Consider the following 15,879-nt stretch of genomic DNA (forward strand, 5'->3'; position numbering starts at 1 on the left):
TGTGATTAAAGTATTGTTTAACAATGTACATTACATGGTATCTGATATAACTGGCCATCTCTGGTCAGTTTTACAACATCTACCCGGATTGCCTTACATATCCTTTAATTCAGGTTTACCGGTGACACCTGAAACCTTAGGGCATTTTACTGTTCCAAATGATCATTCGAATAATTAGGTTATTGACATTAATAAAAGAAATTTACAACTCTTTCAATCACTTATTTATCAATCAGGTATTAGGTTTAATTGATTAATTATATGACAGACACTTTTTAATTTTAAATGGATAATCCCAGCTGTTTACGATACATTACGGTAGATCTGTGAATCGGAACTGACGAATCAACGTTGGTTAATAGCTGTACCGTAACTCACGCCTAAAATCGACAAAAAGTCATAAATCTTGATGTACCCGAAACGTAAAAGGGGCGGAGATAAAAGTTGTCATCTCTTTCGCACCAAAGATTTTATCAAAGAAGAGATAGTGTGAACACCCTTCATTTGTCTTTTTAAATACCCAATCGGCAGTTGACATAATCTTGCTTATCTGAGACAAACCCAATACCCAAAATTAGTCGGGTACTTTTAACCTTCGTGATAAAACAAAATACTATCTCTTCAGAGTTCATGCGGACAGAGGACCGATTATCAATTTCATAAAACGTTTAAACTAACTTTTATCCGTGCATTATTGTTTCATGTTGATGACAATTGTTTTTGGTTGATTGGACTTACTAAGCATGGCCTTTGCACATCAGTATACTCATGCAGGTACAGCAGCAATGCCAGGATCACAGGTAATTTATTATTAAGAAAACTTAAACTTTAAGAAAGTATTTGTAAACTTCATATTAGTAACTTTTTGTTTTCTGTAACGTGCGTTTAACTTGTTCTCGTGATGTAACAAATATTCACATCATTAAGTGATGTTTGAATATGTGTAAACTCCCTACTTGTAATACTTGTACATTTTTTAATACTGTAATTTGTATAACTCTTCACACTGTATTGACATACATATTGCAATAGATTTTGCAATTCACATGCTTTTAATGGATAAGTCTACATTGTGTTCGGATTTGTCTCTCTCTTGTACAATAGTATTTTAGTAATTTTTGTAACAAGTCATTAAGATTTATATGACAACATAACATTCATATAATATTTTATATAGGAAGATTTGTTTGTTTGTTAATTTTTTAATATTTTTACCAGAGAAATAATACAAATTGAATGTTTTTATGACGCATTGTAAAATACATTTCTGCATGATTTTTATACGAAAAAGGTTATGATCAGTAACAATCAGAGTATACAAGTATATATTTTACACTTATTGTGCATGTCGTCTTACTCAAACAGTGGTATAAAGGCAAGAAACAAGCGCTGAAGCCTGTTTAAGAGGACTGTGATAAACAAACAACTGTATACATACATAAAACGACAAGTTGTTTACCACTCAGAATATTGCAGATGTAAACAGGGTTACGAAATAAACAGAAACTACAAAGGACCTCATATTTATAAATAAAATGTCAGAAACTTAAAAATAATTAAATGCTAAGCAAAATTCCAGAGTAAAGATTTTGACAAGAATATTATAACATATATGTAGCAATTTTATCTAATAAAAAAACCCGTTTATTTTTATGTTACATAGTAAAATATAAACTGTTTCAAATCTGATCTAAATAACCCTTACACAATAAGTCAGAAGAATGTTTTGTCTTTAAAATTCCTTATATTATTTGGAATATTTTATATTCTTATATGTAAAGCAACTACAAAACAAAATTCAATAAAATAATATGAAAAATATATAATATACACATCAAACATGTACTTTTGTTTTGTACGGACATGGATATCGTTTTTGCATTTTAAAGATTGCTTAAAAAAGGTAATGACTGCAGACAAAACTTAAATTTTGGGTTTTAAAATTAAGAACATTATTGCTAACACCCACTTGTTTTATAATTTTGTGGATATTTGTCTCATTTACAATCATCAAAACCCCTTATTTTTATAAAATAGTTTAGAAATGTATTCGAATTTGTATAAGTCTGTGATATGATATTTATATCTGACTTATTAATGAAAAGTGACGAACAAGTGTCCAGTCAAGAAGGTGGTAGTTCGTAAATTGCTGTTTGAAATATTTTCCGTCCTCAGTGAAGAATGAACCAATATTTTAAGTTTTGAATTTACTGTAAAGGAACATTTATATTCGTTGGAGAGTTCATGTTGTCTCATTGTTACTAATACTAAATCTTCTTATATCTATATATAATATTTAATTTAGACATCAAATATAATAAACATTGGAGACATACCTAAAACCAACAGGTTAAGGTCTATATTAACGCGTAACCTAATTTAAAAGACATTTGTATTTTCTCAAAATGTAAAAAAAAGAACCGCGCATAATAACAATCACGTTTTTAGACAATTAGTTGTAAAGAAGATATAATTATTAAATAACATTGAAAACAAATTTCAATTTCCGTTTATTTTCTTACTTTCTGATCATGTTTTCATTTTAAGATGATCAAAGATTTTAAAACTTTAAGAAAGTGCGAGTACATATTTGTGGTTTAACACAACGGTTTATAAACATCAAGGGTATAAATTAACACATATAAATATTTTCCTTCCTCCGTTTAATCTATTTTAAAGACATAACTTTGAAAAATTATACATTGTTGAAAGTTTTTACAATTGAGGAACTAAACTTATTAGGAGAATATGATAAACTCTTCAATTTCGGTAAAGACCATAAAATTTAATTTACTATTATTCAAAATTGTAATTGATATTTGAATGCTATTTTAAATGCTATGATGTTTTCTTTCTTTCTTTTCTTTTCTTTTCTTTTCTTTTCTTTTCTTTTCTTTTCTTTTTATTAATTAATTTATTTAATATTTGCCAAATAATTTTTGTTGCTCAGACAGTTCTTAGTATATTTTGTAATGGTATTATCCTTGTCTTTTAGTTTGTCTTTAATAAATTTGTTCGTTTCGACCAAAAAACCTAAAATAATACAGATATATTTTCGAATATCTTCTCGTTAATATCTCTGAATTTTAAAAACCGCCTTGCAATAGAGTGTTCTCTATTTTAGTTTAAAAACTTTTTTTTTTAATCTAATCACTATGAATATATTTTTCAAGTTCATTTTAATATCTTAAATTTTACTATAAGCAGGAATATTTTAATGTGTTTATATCACGTTTCCATTATAATTTTCCTTTATTTAGTTTGAAAATCACTTAAATTTAGGTACTACGAAAGCTAAATTTCAATTTTATTATATTATTATGCTACTAATTTGCTTCCCATAAACAGTAATATTTTTACAGTGTTAACTTTTCGATTAAACAAAAAACATCGAACAAAGACTCCCGATAAGCGACGCAATTTGCAGCAATAAAATGATGATAAAATAGTTATCTTTAATTTTCTGCAATAAATCTAGAGAAACCAATGATATTCGATCAAAACGCCATATATCTTTTTATACAAATTTCATACTAATATTGTTGCATAACGCATTGAACGGAACATTAGACCAGATTTTACAATTGATAGCGCATATAAAATCCGAAACTACAATACAAAATCAATTGGAAAAAATATACCCGCCCATGTAGTACATGAAGCAATTGAATGCACAGCAATACACACGGAACGTCTGCATGTAAACATACGATTTCATACAGTGTTAATTGACGCTAAAATTGATAAATCAATGCCCTTAACAAAACAAATTAGATGATAAATAAATATAACATAAAAACTTCATTTGAATCGCATGTCGGTTTTAAAGTTTAATTGTAATTATCGGATTTCAATAGGATTTTAGATGCGGCAATACAATTTCAAATTACATATTTTTTTTAAAATAAAAATGTTATTGTCGATAATGAAATAATTAAAATCACGAAAAGATTAAAAAAGATAGGAAGAATACAAAACGTGTCATCTGCAAATAATTGATTCTTAATGGCAGATTTTTTTTTATCAGTTTACTGCATATGTACATGTAACATCTTTTCAAATAATCTTTTCATATGAATTACAAGATAAAGTCATGTAACATATTGATGATACTATTGCTACAATAAAGGATAATTTTACAATTGCGTAAATAAGGGTAAAATCAAATCTCAAATGCTTTTGTATAATTCTTTTTAGTAAAGTGGTTTGATTTAACATTTTTTTTTTGCTTTAAAATGACAGATATCATTTCGCTTCACTTCTTCTGATCAATCGAATTAAAAATAAAGCTAAGTATGCACATACTCAGGTTAAATATTCAATGAAAAATTGTGTATGGCTAATGTGAGAAATTTATCAACAAATTAACGGGGTTCAACCCCCTTTTTATTTTTGATTCAAGTTATTAAATCTATAGTGTTAAGCGAGTGCCACATTTCAGCTTAGTTTAACGTGCTCTTCGTACGTACGGAGAAGTAAAACTGGTTCGACAATTACATGTAACAATTTGATTGAAGGTACTAACAAAAATCAATTAGTTTTGTTCTTTATATTCATGATATCTGTCTCCGTAACTCTTTTTGTCTTCAATGGAAATAATTTTATTTCCAGTATTTCCAGTGGAAACAGCAAAGACGTCTTTACATCTTTATTTCTCTTTTGATTTTCAGGTAATGTTATCATCAAAATCATCACATTCACCGACAGCGCCATCTACAATGGAGCAAGCCAGAGCATTGTTGCACGAATCAGGGCTGCCGTTATTACACTTTTTACCAAGAATGAATGGATTACCAGAGTCCCTATATGGTCAAGGCCCATTAACACCAAACGGACTTGGTGTAGAGCCATCAGCTTTCTATCCAATGGTAGGTGTCGCATTTCTTTAATTACAAAGTGACAAAATGCATGATATTTTCACCTTGGACATAATTTGTAATCCACACCATGTCTCTAATAGCTGATATGATTTACGAGTTCAGTAGGGTTATTTGAGGTGAACATTTGAGATAGCACAAATATTTATTTCAGTTGGGTTTTTTTCTGTATATTTTGTTATTAAAAGTTGCAGTTATCGATCAGTCTTAAAAAAACATTGAGCAACCAGACAGCAACATAACAACTCTTTATATAACATATATATTACAATGTTCAATATCAGATAAACATCAAGGGTGATAGCAAAGCTCGATTGAAATATTAAAAGATGTCTGCCTCTGTTCAGTGCTTTACGCTCTTACTTTGTTCTTTATTGCTTACTCTGCTGTCCACATACATGTATATACATTGTATTGACTACAGCTAAATAATCTTTTATAGAAATACACGTGTGCATGTGCATCGTAACTGATTGTTGTCTTTATTTTTAGGGAAGTCCGCCAGGTCATTTGACCGGTTCCCCGGAATGGAAAGGGATACCAGGACAATCTCAAGTTATGTATCCATTTGATCCAATGCTAGCTTGCCATCCATATGCTTCATTGTAAGTAGATAATTTCTTAGTGTTGTTGTCAAACAGGCTTTCGGACGCTTTTTTTAAATGATATTTTTATTAATGTCAATAATTTGGTAAATAAGAGCAACTTCTGTGTCAAACGAACATTTGAAACAAATTGCATGAATAGATTGAATTGAGACAAACAATTTAAAATATGTTTAAAATTACAAATATATATATATAATTATATAATTAATTTAATATTTTTTGCTATATGAGACAGAAAGTCCCTTAATGTATCTGTTATTTTTTGGATTTTTTTTGCTACGATATGAACGTCTATTTGTCGTCTGCCCATTGGTATATTTTATAAGAATGTTCATTTCATGTTGCTGCATTGTCGTCATGTGTGATAAGAATGTTCATTTCATGTTGCTACATGGACATGTGTGATAAAAATGTTCATTTCATGTTGCTACATTGACGAATGTATATTTTTGTTGCTGCATTGCCATGTTTGATAAAAATGTTCATTTCATGTTGCTGCATTGCCATGCGTGATAAGAATGGTTTTGTTTGTTGCTGCATGGACATGTATGATAAGAATAATCTTTTAAATTTTATTTTGCTGCATTGACGTGTGTTTTAAGAATGTTCATTTCATGTTGCTGCATTGACATGTGTGATATGAATGTTAATTTCATGTTGCTGCATGAAACTATGTGACAAGAACGCCAATACATGTCCTGTTTTTCGCAGTGCCTCACGACAACACGATCTCCTTTTACTTAATATGTACTGTTATATCAAAATATTACAGCAAATGCTATAACTATTTTGATGTTAAAAAATCAGACTACGTAGATGACCGTGACTGCAAATTATTTTTGAATAATAAACCTAGTCCGTCTTTGACTCAGTATATTGGTGTGTAGGTTTCTCTTAATTTGTCTGTAACCGATCATTATTACTGACACAATTTAATTAATGAACAGAATATTTTTTTTTATTTTATTTGATGTTGGAAATTTAAATTATTGAAATTTTGTAAACGTTTTTAAAAGTTCAATAGCGATTTGTAACTTTCTATAGATTTTATGGACAATTCTCAAAATTGAGAAAGATAGAAAAGGGAACATGTTGTTATAAAAAAAATCCCAAAAGCAAGATACTTAAAATGTTATGCATTGTGCAAGTCCTTGTTGTTTATCGACCCCAAGAGAACTGTAAGGATTTTTTTTCAGTTAGGACACAAGTCGTATTTGCAATGAGCCGTATCGGATACAGTCGAACCCAACATCAGTAATTCTCAATGAGAATGTCTTTGAATATTTATGCAATTTTTTTTTTATTCATGTCAAACGGGTATCGAAATTTTAAAAAGGGTTTTGATTAAAAAAAAATAAAATAAAGCATAAATGGTATGATAGCAAATAGACATCTCTTCGCCAGATACCATGCAAACGGACGTAGTTTCATTTATCAGAATTCCCAAGTGAAAATGCATTTTCTTTCTCTCAGTGTTGTATGACTATTTTCAAGAGACAAAACATAAGAAAACTAGTGCTGTTTACACGTATTTTTCATAAATTAATTAAACAAGTAAATAAGAAAATGATAATACAAAAAGTAAACAACAAAACAAAACTGTTTGCTAATTTTTGGATTTATTTATATTACAGCTACGGTGGTCTTGATCTTAACAACGCTGCAAGAAGGAAGAACGCCACTAGAGAAACAACAAGTGCGCTCAAAGCATGGTTATACGAGCATCGTAAAAACCCATATCCCACCAAAGGTGAAAAGATCATGCTTGCAATTATTACAAAAATGACACTAACTCAGGTTTCAACCTGGTTTGCAAACGCCAGACGGCGGCTTAAAAAAGAAAGTAAAACGGGATGGAACGGAAAAGATAGAGATTTAGATGACAGTGATTTTGAAACAGATGGCGAAGAAAGAACCAATGAAAATGAAGGTCAGTATTTACTTCCAATCGGATGACCTTTTCGGGATATCTGACCAATCATATTGAAAATATATTTCAAATAAAAATGAAATAAAATACGATAAGAAAAGTCAAGATCATTATTAACATATAAATAACATATCGGACAAGATTGAATGTGCGATTATAAAAATGTAAGACAGATATGGAAAATCTGCCAACTTGTGACAATTTGCAAACAGCAAATTTCCATAATTGCTCCTAATTGGACCACAAAGTCTCCGACAGTAGAAATCAGAGTTTTATGTCGAATTTACTGTTGATCAACAAAAATTTAACACGATACAGCAAATGAAAAACGCCGCTTTACAGGAAACATAAAACTCGACCGTCGATCATCAAATTCCCTTGACATATTTAACTCTGTCATATATAGTTTTTAAATTTGTAATACGGTATACGTTTTAAGTCGGCATCTATTTCTTAGTTGATGGTGAAAGGTATTCAAATTTGACAAGCGATCTTATCTCGACAACAGATCGGCTTTGTTTAAGTCGTTCAAGCCCCTTTTTATTTCAATACTTGAAACATCGGCAAAATTTTATGAGTAGCATTAATCTCCGAAACTATAAAGTTACAACAAATTATAAGATAAACATCTCAAAAGGTTATAGACTTACATAAATTGAATATTCTAATTTTCTCAAGTCATTGTGTATTTTATTATAAAACATTATTTAAAAATGTTAATGTATTTTGCGAATATAATAAGGCGACACACATTAATATTTGATATTATTTAAGATTTAAATCTTTTATATCAGTGTTGTCACTTAAAGAATTTACATTGTATACTATTGAGGTTTCTTGTTCTGCTATTAATAATTGTCGCTTAAAGGTGTCAAGTAACACCACAGGAACACCATGTCCGTATTTATAATTTAAAATTCGTTTCGTATTTCTTTTTTTCATGAAGTTGTAAATTTTGCATAACACCTATCCCACGTTAAAGGTTCATTATCAAACTAACCTTGGATAGACGTAATGATTTGATGCAAATTAATAACGATTAATTTTGACATCTTGCATTTTAATCAGATTTTTTTTTAAATATAGATAGGATATTGAAAGATGGAAATAAATTGACAGTAAAATTGCATCAAGATAATGTTTCTGATCGATGTTCTTCGACAAAAAAACATGCATCTGCTTGTTTAAACTGTTATATATATATATAAGAGTACCGTATATTTTAGTATTTTTGTCATTTTGAATTTAAACCTTTTAAAACAAAATTAGAAAAATATAATGGAACGATTTAGTTAAAGAATATTCAATTTTCGGAACTAAATTTTCATGTTAATAAATAAACCAGGTTTGGTCAACATGAAAGCAATACTTTTTTGTTTCAAAAAAATATTGTAATAATAAAAACGTTATATAAAATTTCATATGGATATCATATTTATTTTCAAAAAGAAAATGATACATTTTTCAAAAAGATACACCCTAACAGAAAGTCTTGTCAGATGTTTTGAAACAAATCTTTTCTTTTGTTTAATAATTTATTCAAGAAATGATAAAGAAAATTTTGTTTCTTGAAATTTAACATGGCTATCGAGTCCGAAAACATACGTTTTTGCCATTTTACAACCCGCTCGTTTTTTGAATAAATTACACAGCAGGTTCTCCCTGGTTGGCTGTTTTGGTAAATTGAAATCTTTATAAAATTTTAACTCTTTTGACTTTTTATTGATTTTAATAAATGTAATAAATAAAAAATCAACCTAGCATACACAGGCATTCATCCGTGACAAATCTCCTTTTCCTTGTTATATGAAAACGAGGCGGAACACGACATTGTCACCTTTATCTTTAATATCTTGTCCCTTTTAAAGGAAAACGATTCGATGATCCAACTTAATGAAAAAGCTTCATTCTACCTACACGAAATTAAATAGCACACATCTCAGATTTGTTTGTTCGCCCGTATTTTGCCGGAGATGTTATCATGTCCCTATCCGACAAGACTCGGGTAGGATTACCCTTATTAGAAATGGTAATGAAGTTCCTGAGTGATTTAATGTAGTGATAACATATTTTATTTTTCACCTATAATATAAACGTTTTAGAGACGTTGATTAATGATCTGGAATTAAATACCGCGATAAATTACGAGAAGTGTTTTCATTCAACTGTCAAGTCTTCAATTACAGTTTAAAGATGTAAACTGTCAGATTTCGTCAAATTTTATCATCCTTAACAAATAATGCTACCATTAAACTAATAAATTCTAAATTGTAGAATGGAGATACATTCTACGTTTATCTAGACTAATAATTTATATTATGTATGATATTCAAATTTTCATATTATTACAGTAATAACAGGGTATGAATTATGAACATGATTATAGAGCTTTTTAATATGGATAAACAGATGCCTTGTCAAAAAGTAAAATTTATTGGCTTTAAGAATTTGATTTATCGCTCGGACCTTTGGATTATTAAATTACAAGATAAATAAAGACCACAAAGCAAAGTTTTAAAATATATATCGTTAGTAAGAGTACATTGCCTCCGCCCAATATATGGCCATGAAACATATTATAATAAGAAAATTGTATTTGATCGGCTTGAATATACTAAACACGAAACTATTCCTCAATCTTTCACAGAAAAAAATATTTTCCAAAATGATTCAAATAATTTTGGTTAATTTTTTCTGGGATTTTCTTCTGTCTGTCTATAAGACAAATATGTTACATACATTGTATACAGGTTTTTTTTTTTAATTTTAAGCCTGATTTGATACTGCCTCAAATTTTGATACATTCACGATTGTAGGACATATTCTCGTCGCGACAAGTTCATATGTTAACGCGGCTCATTATAACAACCATCCCAATATTTATAACTAATATTTGTTATAATTTCTGTTTTTTATATTTGTAGATAAATCGAAGATGTCATCAATAAGCTGTTCTGGAAATGATTCAGATGACGAAGACATTGATATAAAAGTCACCTCAGACATTTCTGATATTTCAGACGCAGAAATCGAATTAGAAGACAGCAGATCAATCGGAACAGGAAGTCGAATAAGCGTACATTCAGAACCCGCCACTTATACCGTACCGTCTTACCGGTGTGAAAACAGGCTAACAAATTCGTCACCAGCGACGCAAAACGAATGTCCGACAGTTAACGTAGGACAAAGTAATTCAAATGCGACTAATACAAAACCAAAAATTTGGTCTATTGAAGAGATCATGAATAAAGACTCGAACAAAGCAAATACTTCTGGGCATCATCATCAAACTCATTCTCGGACTTCGGACAATATCGCCACTAACAGTACTTTGCCAGAAAGAACAAATATGCGACCGAGTTCGATAGATATTTCACAAAATGTAAAATACACAATCAATGGACTGAAATCACAATCAAATCAAACTGGACCGAGAGCAAGGATCGAAACAGTTGTATCACCGAGTGACTCGGACAATGATTCATCATGACCCCTTAATAGGTCTTAATATTGAATTGGTTTGATTTCAATTATGCAAATAAGTGCATAATCATGTGTACTAATTATTTATTTGTGAATATATGTTATCATGTGTAATGGTTAAGCACATTATGTCACAGGATTGCTCGACAATCTCGAAGTACCCATAACGAGTCACGTGTAAAAGTGCTTCCAGTATATTGGATTAAAAACTTCAACACATATCAAAATGCTCTTTCAGATAATAATTTAAGATCTTTGTTTATATTTTTGTACTTTGATATTATATATTTTTTGATTATGTATTAATATTTTTGTAATAAAACAGACATTTTTTCAAATGATTTAGCTGAATTAATGAATGAAAAAGCATAATTCAGAAAAGTCACCAAGTCAGCAACCCATCTATACCAATACAGTGACAAACAAATATACAACATTTGATACTGTATAAGTCTAACTTAAGATAAAATACAAAGACGATGTGGTATGATTGCCAATGAGAACTCATCACAAGAGACCAAATGACCCAGAAATTAACAACTATAGGTCATCGTACTACCTTTCAAAATAGTTATCAAAGGTACCGGGATTATAGTTAAATACGCCAGACGCGTGTTTCGTCTACATAAGACTCATCAGTGACGCTCATATCAAAACAGTTAAAACGCCAAACAAGTACAAAGTTAAAGAGCATTGAGCTCTTTCAACAAAGAACAAGGCCCATACCGCATATGTAGTCAGCTATATAAAAAAAGCCCGATATGTCAAATGTAAAAAAATTAAACGAAAAATCTAAAAGCCTGATTTACGCACAAAATAATGAACGAAGCACACATTTGTATTTACACAGCAACAAAACGACAACCACTGAATTACAGGCTCTTGACTTGGAACAGACACATACAGAATTTGACGAGGTTAAACATGTTAGCGGGATCCCAACCATCCACAAACTGGGACAGTATAGTGTAATATTATAGCATAAGAACGAACTATAAAAATCAGTTGAAAAAGGCTTAACTCATCAGATGAATACAAATAGAAATACATCTAACAAAAACACAAAGTGAACGTCGCCAGGTACTTGTACATCCCAACAACAAAAAGACAATAAGTATAAACATAAAAGAGTACTCGCAATTGCTGACAGCTAGTTACAAGCCAGTTACAACTAATACAACAAAAACAATATCATGCATGTAAGACTAAATTATCAATCAGTACACATCCGACATCCAATGGATTTAGTGTAAAGACGTCATCACTCAGCAGAATTTATTGTAATTAGTTTGTCCTGAAAATGCATGAACTCTTTATATATTTCTATTAGCAATTCAAACGTATATATTTGAAAAGGAGATAGCGACACTCGATGTACAAACTTGATACTGCATATCCGCTCGACCACGTGACGGCACATACGGCTGATATGGGTTATCCGCCACGGTGTAATCTTACGGCTAGTTTACATCAGCTCGTTCCACATATGCCATGGAAACAATCATTTTAGTGCTTAGTATAATAATTATAAATATAAATATAGTATGAATTTTTATTTAAGAGCAGTAGTATCAGCATTTTTACAAGACATAGTTAACTTCTGATGGAGATGGAATCATACCACATTTATTTATTCTTAAAATTTATTAAACATAACGTATACTCGACTCATTACATAAAGTACATCATATTTTTTCTCGCGGAATCATTGCCCATCGAACTCTCAAAAGGTAAATACTAGAAAGAACATCGAAGTTTAGAAATATAATATCTGTTCCTAGGTAATAATCGTAATACACGAACGTGTATGTATGGTTCAAAACAAAACTCTTTGTTAAGTAAAGCATGCTAGAGTTCCACCATGGATGCAATATATATATTTGTTGCATGGCAATATAATATTTTCCACAGAAAGGAACCAAAAGTTAGCGTGCAATAAATTCCAATATTGCACTAGTGCAATAAATCTTCAAAACTCATGACGTCATAAATGACATACTAGTAAGGGAATTTGATGCGACTGTCATTCAAGTGAGAGGTTTAGCTAGCTATAAAACCAGGTTCAATCCACCATTTTCTACGTAAGAAAATGCCTGTTCCAAGTCAGGAATATGACAGTTGTTATCCATTAGTTTGATGTGTTTGAACTTTTGATTTTGCCATTTGATTGGGGACTTTCCTTTTTGAATTTTCCTTGGAGTATTTTTGTGATTTTACTTTATACAACAAAGGCTAAATCAGACGGTTGCTGTCTCTTTTGAATTGTTTCAAACGTTGTTATCCTTGTGGTTTTCTTACTATACGGTATATTTTGTTTCTCATGGTCTTTGTTTGTCCTTTGGTCTTTGATTGACAGTTGCCTCATTGGAAATGATATCATATCACATTATTAATATATCAATTACAACTAATATTTCCAGATCATGAGAAAAACAGATTTGCGACAATCGATATAAGAATTAACAAAACAAGGAATCAAATAAGTCGGATGGCCTACAATTAAAAAAATAAGACACACCAAAAAGAAACAAAACAAAGCATGACACAATTTTTTGGTTCTTATACATTCTAGGTTTTCAAATATTTGTCTGTTAGGGTTCCTGATGAAGGTAACTCCTTCAAACGCACGAAAACCGATAACGTGCTGTTTTCATTCTTACGGTATATAAACGTTAAGCATGTTGTTTGGAATAACCAACTGATCATTGAGTTACTACGCTAAAAGATCACTTTAGCTAACAACTGACTCTTTGACATAGCCTCCGTAATATTTATCATTGAAAAATCCCTCGAGTCATAAAACTATCTACATGTAAAGGAACATTTTACATGGACCTCCAATCCTTATGAAAAAAAAGTTTTATAGATCATAATCAAGTTGTAAACTTCCTATTGAATGCATTTTAAAATCATACCAAACACCCACAGGCACTTGTTTCCGATTTTTTCTCCCTATATACCGTAATATAACACAAGGTACTTACAAATGAACTGTTAAATCATTTTGGCAGATATAGTATGATTTCATCTATTTTCGTGGATTAAGGAGATCTTGCAGTTTTGTGCATGGATATTATTTAGTTCATGTTTTTTTAAAGTCTGTACATAACACAATCGAACGTTTTTGATTCGTTGAACATTTAGATTGAATTTCGTGGTTCACCTGTATCAACGAAAAACACGAAAATTGGTATCAAACAAATAATAATGAATCCACAGTAGTGTGAAATGAGTTGCCGGGTTCGATTATGGAATGAGGAAATATCGTTGCCTCATCGAGATCATTAATGGGATGCAAATCGACCATGTTAACGTCGCAGCAGAAGTTAAATCAGACTCGCTCCAGTTTTATGTGGGTTTAGTGTTGCTCAAACTTAAGTAGCAAAGTATGTCGTTTTGTCGTTTTTTCCCCATGATGTTGGCTGTTTATATTGGAATAATGGTTTTGATATGTCTTCATCCTTTAACAGAAGTAACATCCTGCAACATTATTTATGTATGTGCCTGTCCCAAGTCAGGAGACTGTAATTCAGTGGTTGTCGATTGCTTATGTGTTACACATTTGATTTTCGTTCATTTTTTTTTACATAAATAAGGCCGTTAGTTTTCTCGTTTGAATTGTTTTACATTGTCTTATCGGGGCCTAGTATAGCTGACTATGCGGTATGGGCTTTGCTTATTGTTGAAGGCCGTACGGTGACCTATAGTTGTTAATGTCTGTGTCATTTTGGTCTTTTGTGGATAGTTGTCTCATTGGCAATCATACCACATCTTCTTTTTACATCACATACTTCTCAACACAGTGCCAGAATATTGTACAGTAAAACCTGACTAAACCGAATCCTGTATAAACCAAACATGGTCGTAAGCACCGTCATATCAAATTATGTGCGTTGTGAACCTGATAAAACCGAACATAGGCCAAAACCGAACAAAATCCTAAGTCCCGAAGAGGTTCGGTTTAAACAGGTCTCACTGTATTTGATTTTGGTATTGCATAAGAATAAAATCATTGGCAGTAAATTGTCTATGATGAACATTTCGGGTTAATATATTATGTTCTAGACCATATGAGTATTTGGATCGTACGAGTACGGTCTGAAGTATAATGCGTACTTTTTAAAATACGCATACGGTTGGACTGTACGCGTACAGTCTGCCTGATTATAAGAAGTTAGTCAATTTTATTATATACAAAAGTATATTACAGATCAACATAACTAAAAAATTAAATTAATATAAAAAGTTAAATTGCAATTGGAATAAAAACTTTTTTTCTTCACTATATTTAAAAGTTAATCTCCTGTATATAACAACAGAATACGTCAGATACATGACAAAAATTATAAAAAATCTGTTCAAAATACAATGAGAAAAATAATTTAAAAAAAAGTGTCGAAAACTAATGCAACGATTGAAAAGGGTAGCTTTGTTACTATGAGAAAAGCATGGGGATGTAGGGTTGTTAATATTATTGGTAAAGATACAAGTTTGTACAAACTATCATGTGAATTTGGCATATTGGACTCTTGTTATGTTTTGGGTAATATAGACATGTTTACCTAGGACGCGCAAAATTGAAACTGCACAAGAATGTCTTTGCGTGCTGCCGCAAAACAAGCAAGCTTTTCTCTTGCAAGCAAGAAATACAAATGCAAAGGAACAGGCATGAACAAAACATGTAAATGTAAGAAATCTTATGTTTATTTGTGGTAGTAAGTGTCACCCGGGGTGAGAGTGAAAAAATAGGGTTTAGATAGACAATTAAATACAGACTAATATTAATTTGTAATTCTCAATAAAAGTCTTTTGATAAATGTTTGTCTATAAATGAAACCATAAGGTTCAAATACATGTATGGTCATGCTCGTACTAGACCGTATGAGCATATTTGTACGGTTCGACCGTACGCATATCATTTTCGGTATGATCGAACCATACGAATATAGGCATACGGTCCAAATACTCATATGGTCTGGAA

The 15,879-nt window shown here is 30.8% G+C and overlaps 1 protein-coding gene across 2 annotated transcripts; it reads left to right on the plus strand.

Annotated features, from left to right (window-relative positions):
- Positions 1-310: 310 nt before the first annotated feature.
- On the plus strand, positions 311-11,236 carry LOC139523764 (iroquois-class homeodomain protein irx-2-like). Of its 2 annotated transcripts, none has more exons than XM_071318014.1 (5): positions 311-800; positions 4,671-4,868; positions 5,370-5,482; positions 7,120-7,415; positions 10,340-11,236. In XM_071318014.1, the coding sequence occupies exons 1-5, from the start codon at positions 744-746 to the stop codon at positions 10,903-10,905; spliced, it is 1,230 nt and encodes a 409-aa protein (XP_071174115.1). In that variant the 5' UTR covers positions 311-743; the 3' UTR covers positions 10,906-11,236. The 2 variants fall into 2 exon arrangements, with proteins under 2 accessions (XP_071174115.1, XP_071174116.1); XM_071318015.1 differs by lacking the exon at positions 311-800 and adding an exon at positions 4,496-4,517.
- The last annotated feature ends 4,643 nt before the right edge of the window (positions 11,237-15,879 follow it).

Source organism: Mytilus edulis, chromosome 5, assembly GCF_963676685.1.
Source record: "Mytilus edulis chromosome 5, xbMytEdul2.2, whole genome shotgun sequence".
Classification (NCBI taxonomy): domain Eukaryota; kingdom Metazoa; phylum Mollusca; class Bivalvia; order Mytilida; family Mytilidae; genus Mytilus; species Mytilus edulis.

Excerpts from the sequence above, each read along its gene's own strand:
- LOC139523764 (XM_071318014.1), top strand. The coding sequence starts at position 744 with ATGGCCTTTGCACATCAGTATACTCATGCAGGTACAGCAGCAATGCCA. Across the intron at positions 5,483-7,119 it reads TGCCATCCATATGCTTCATT|CTACGGTGGTCTTGATCTTA; the intron begins GTAAGTAGATAA and ends TTTATATTACAG. Across the intron at positions 7,416-10,339 it reads AAGAACCAATGAAAATGAAG|ATAAATCGAAGATGTCATCA; the intron begins GTCAGTATTTAC and ends TTATATTTGTAG.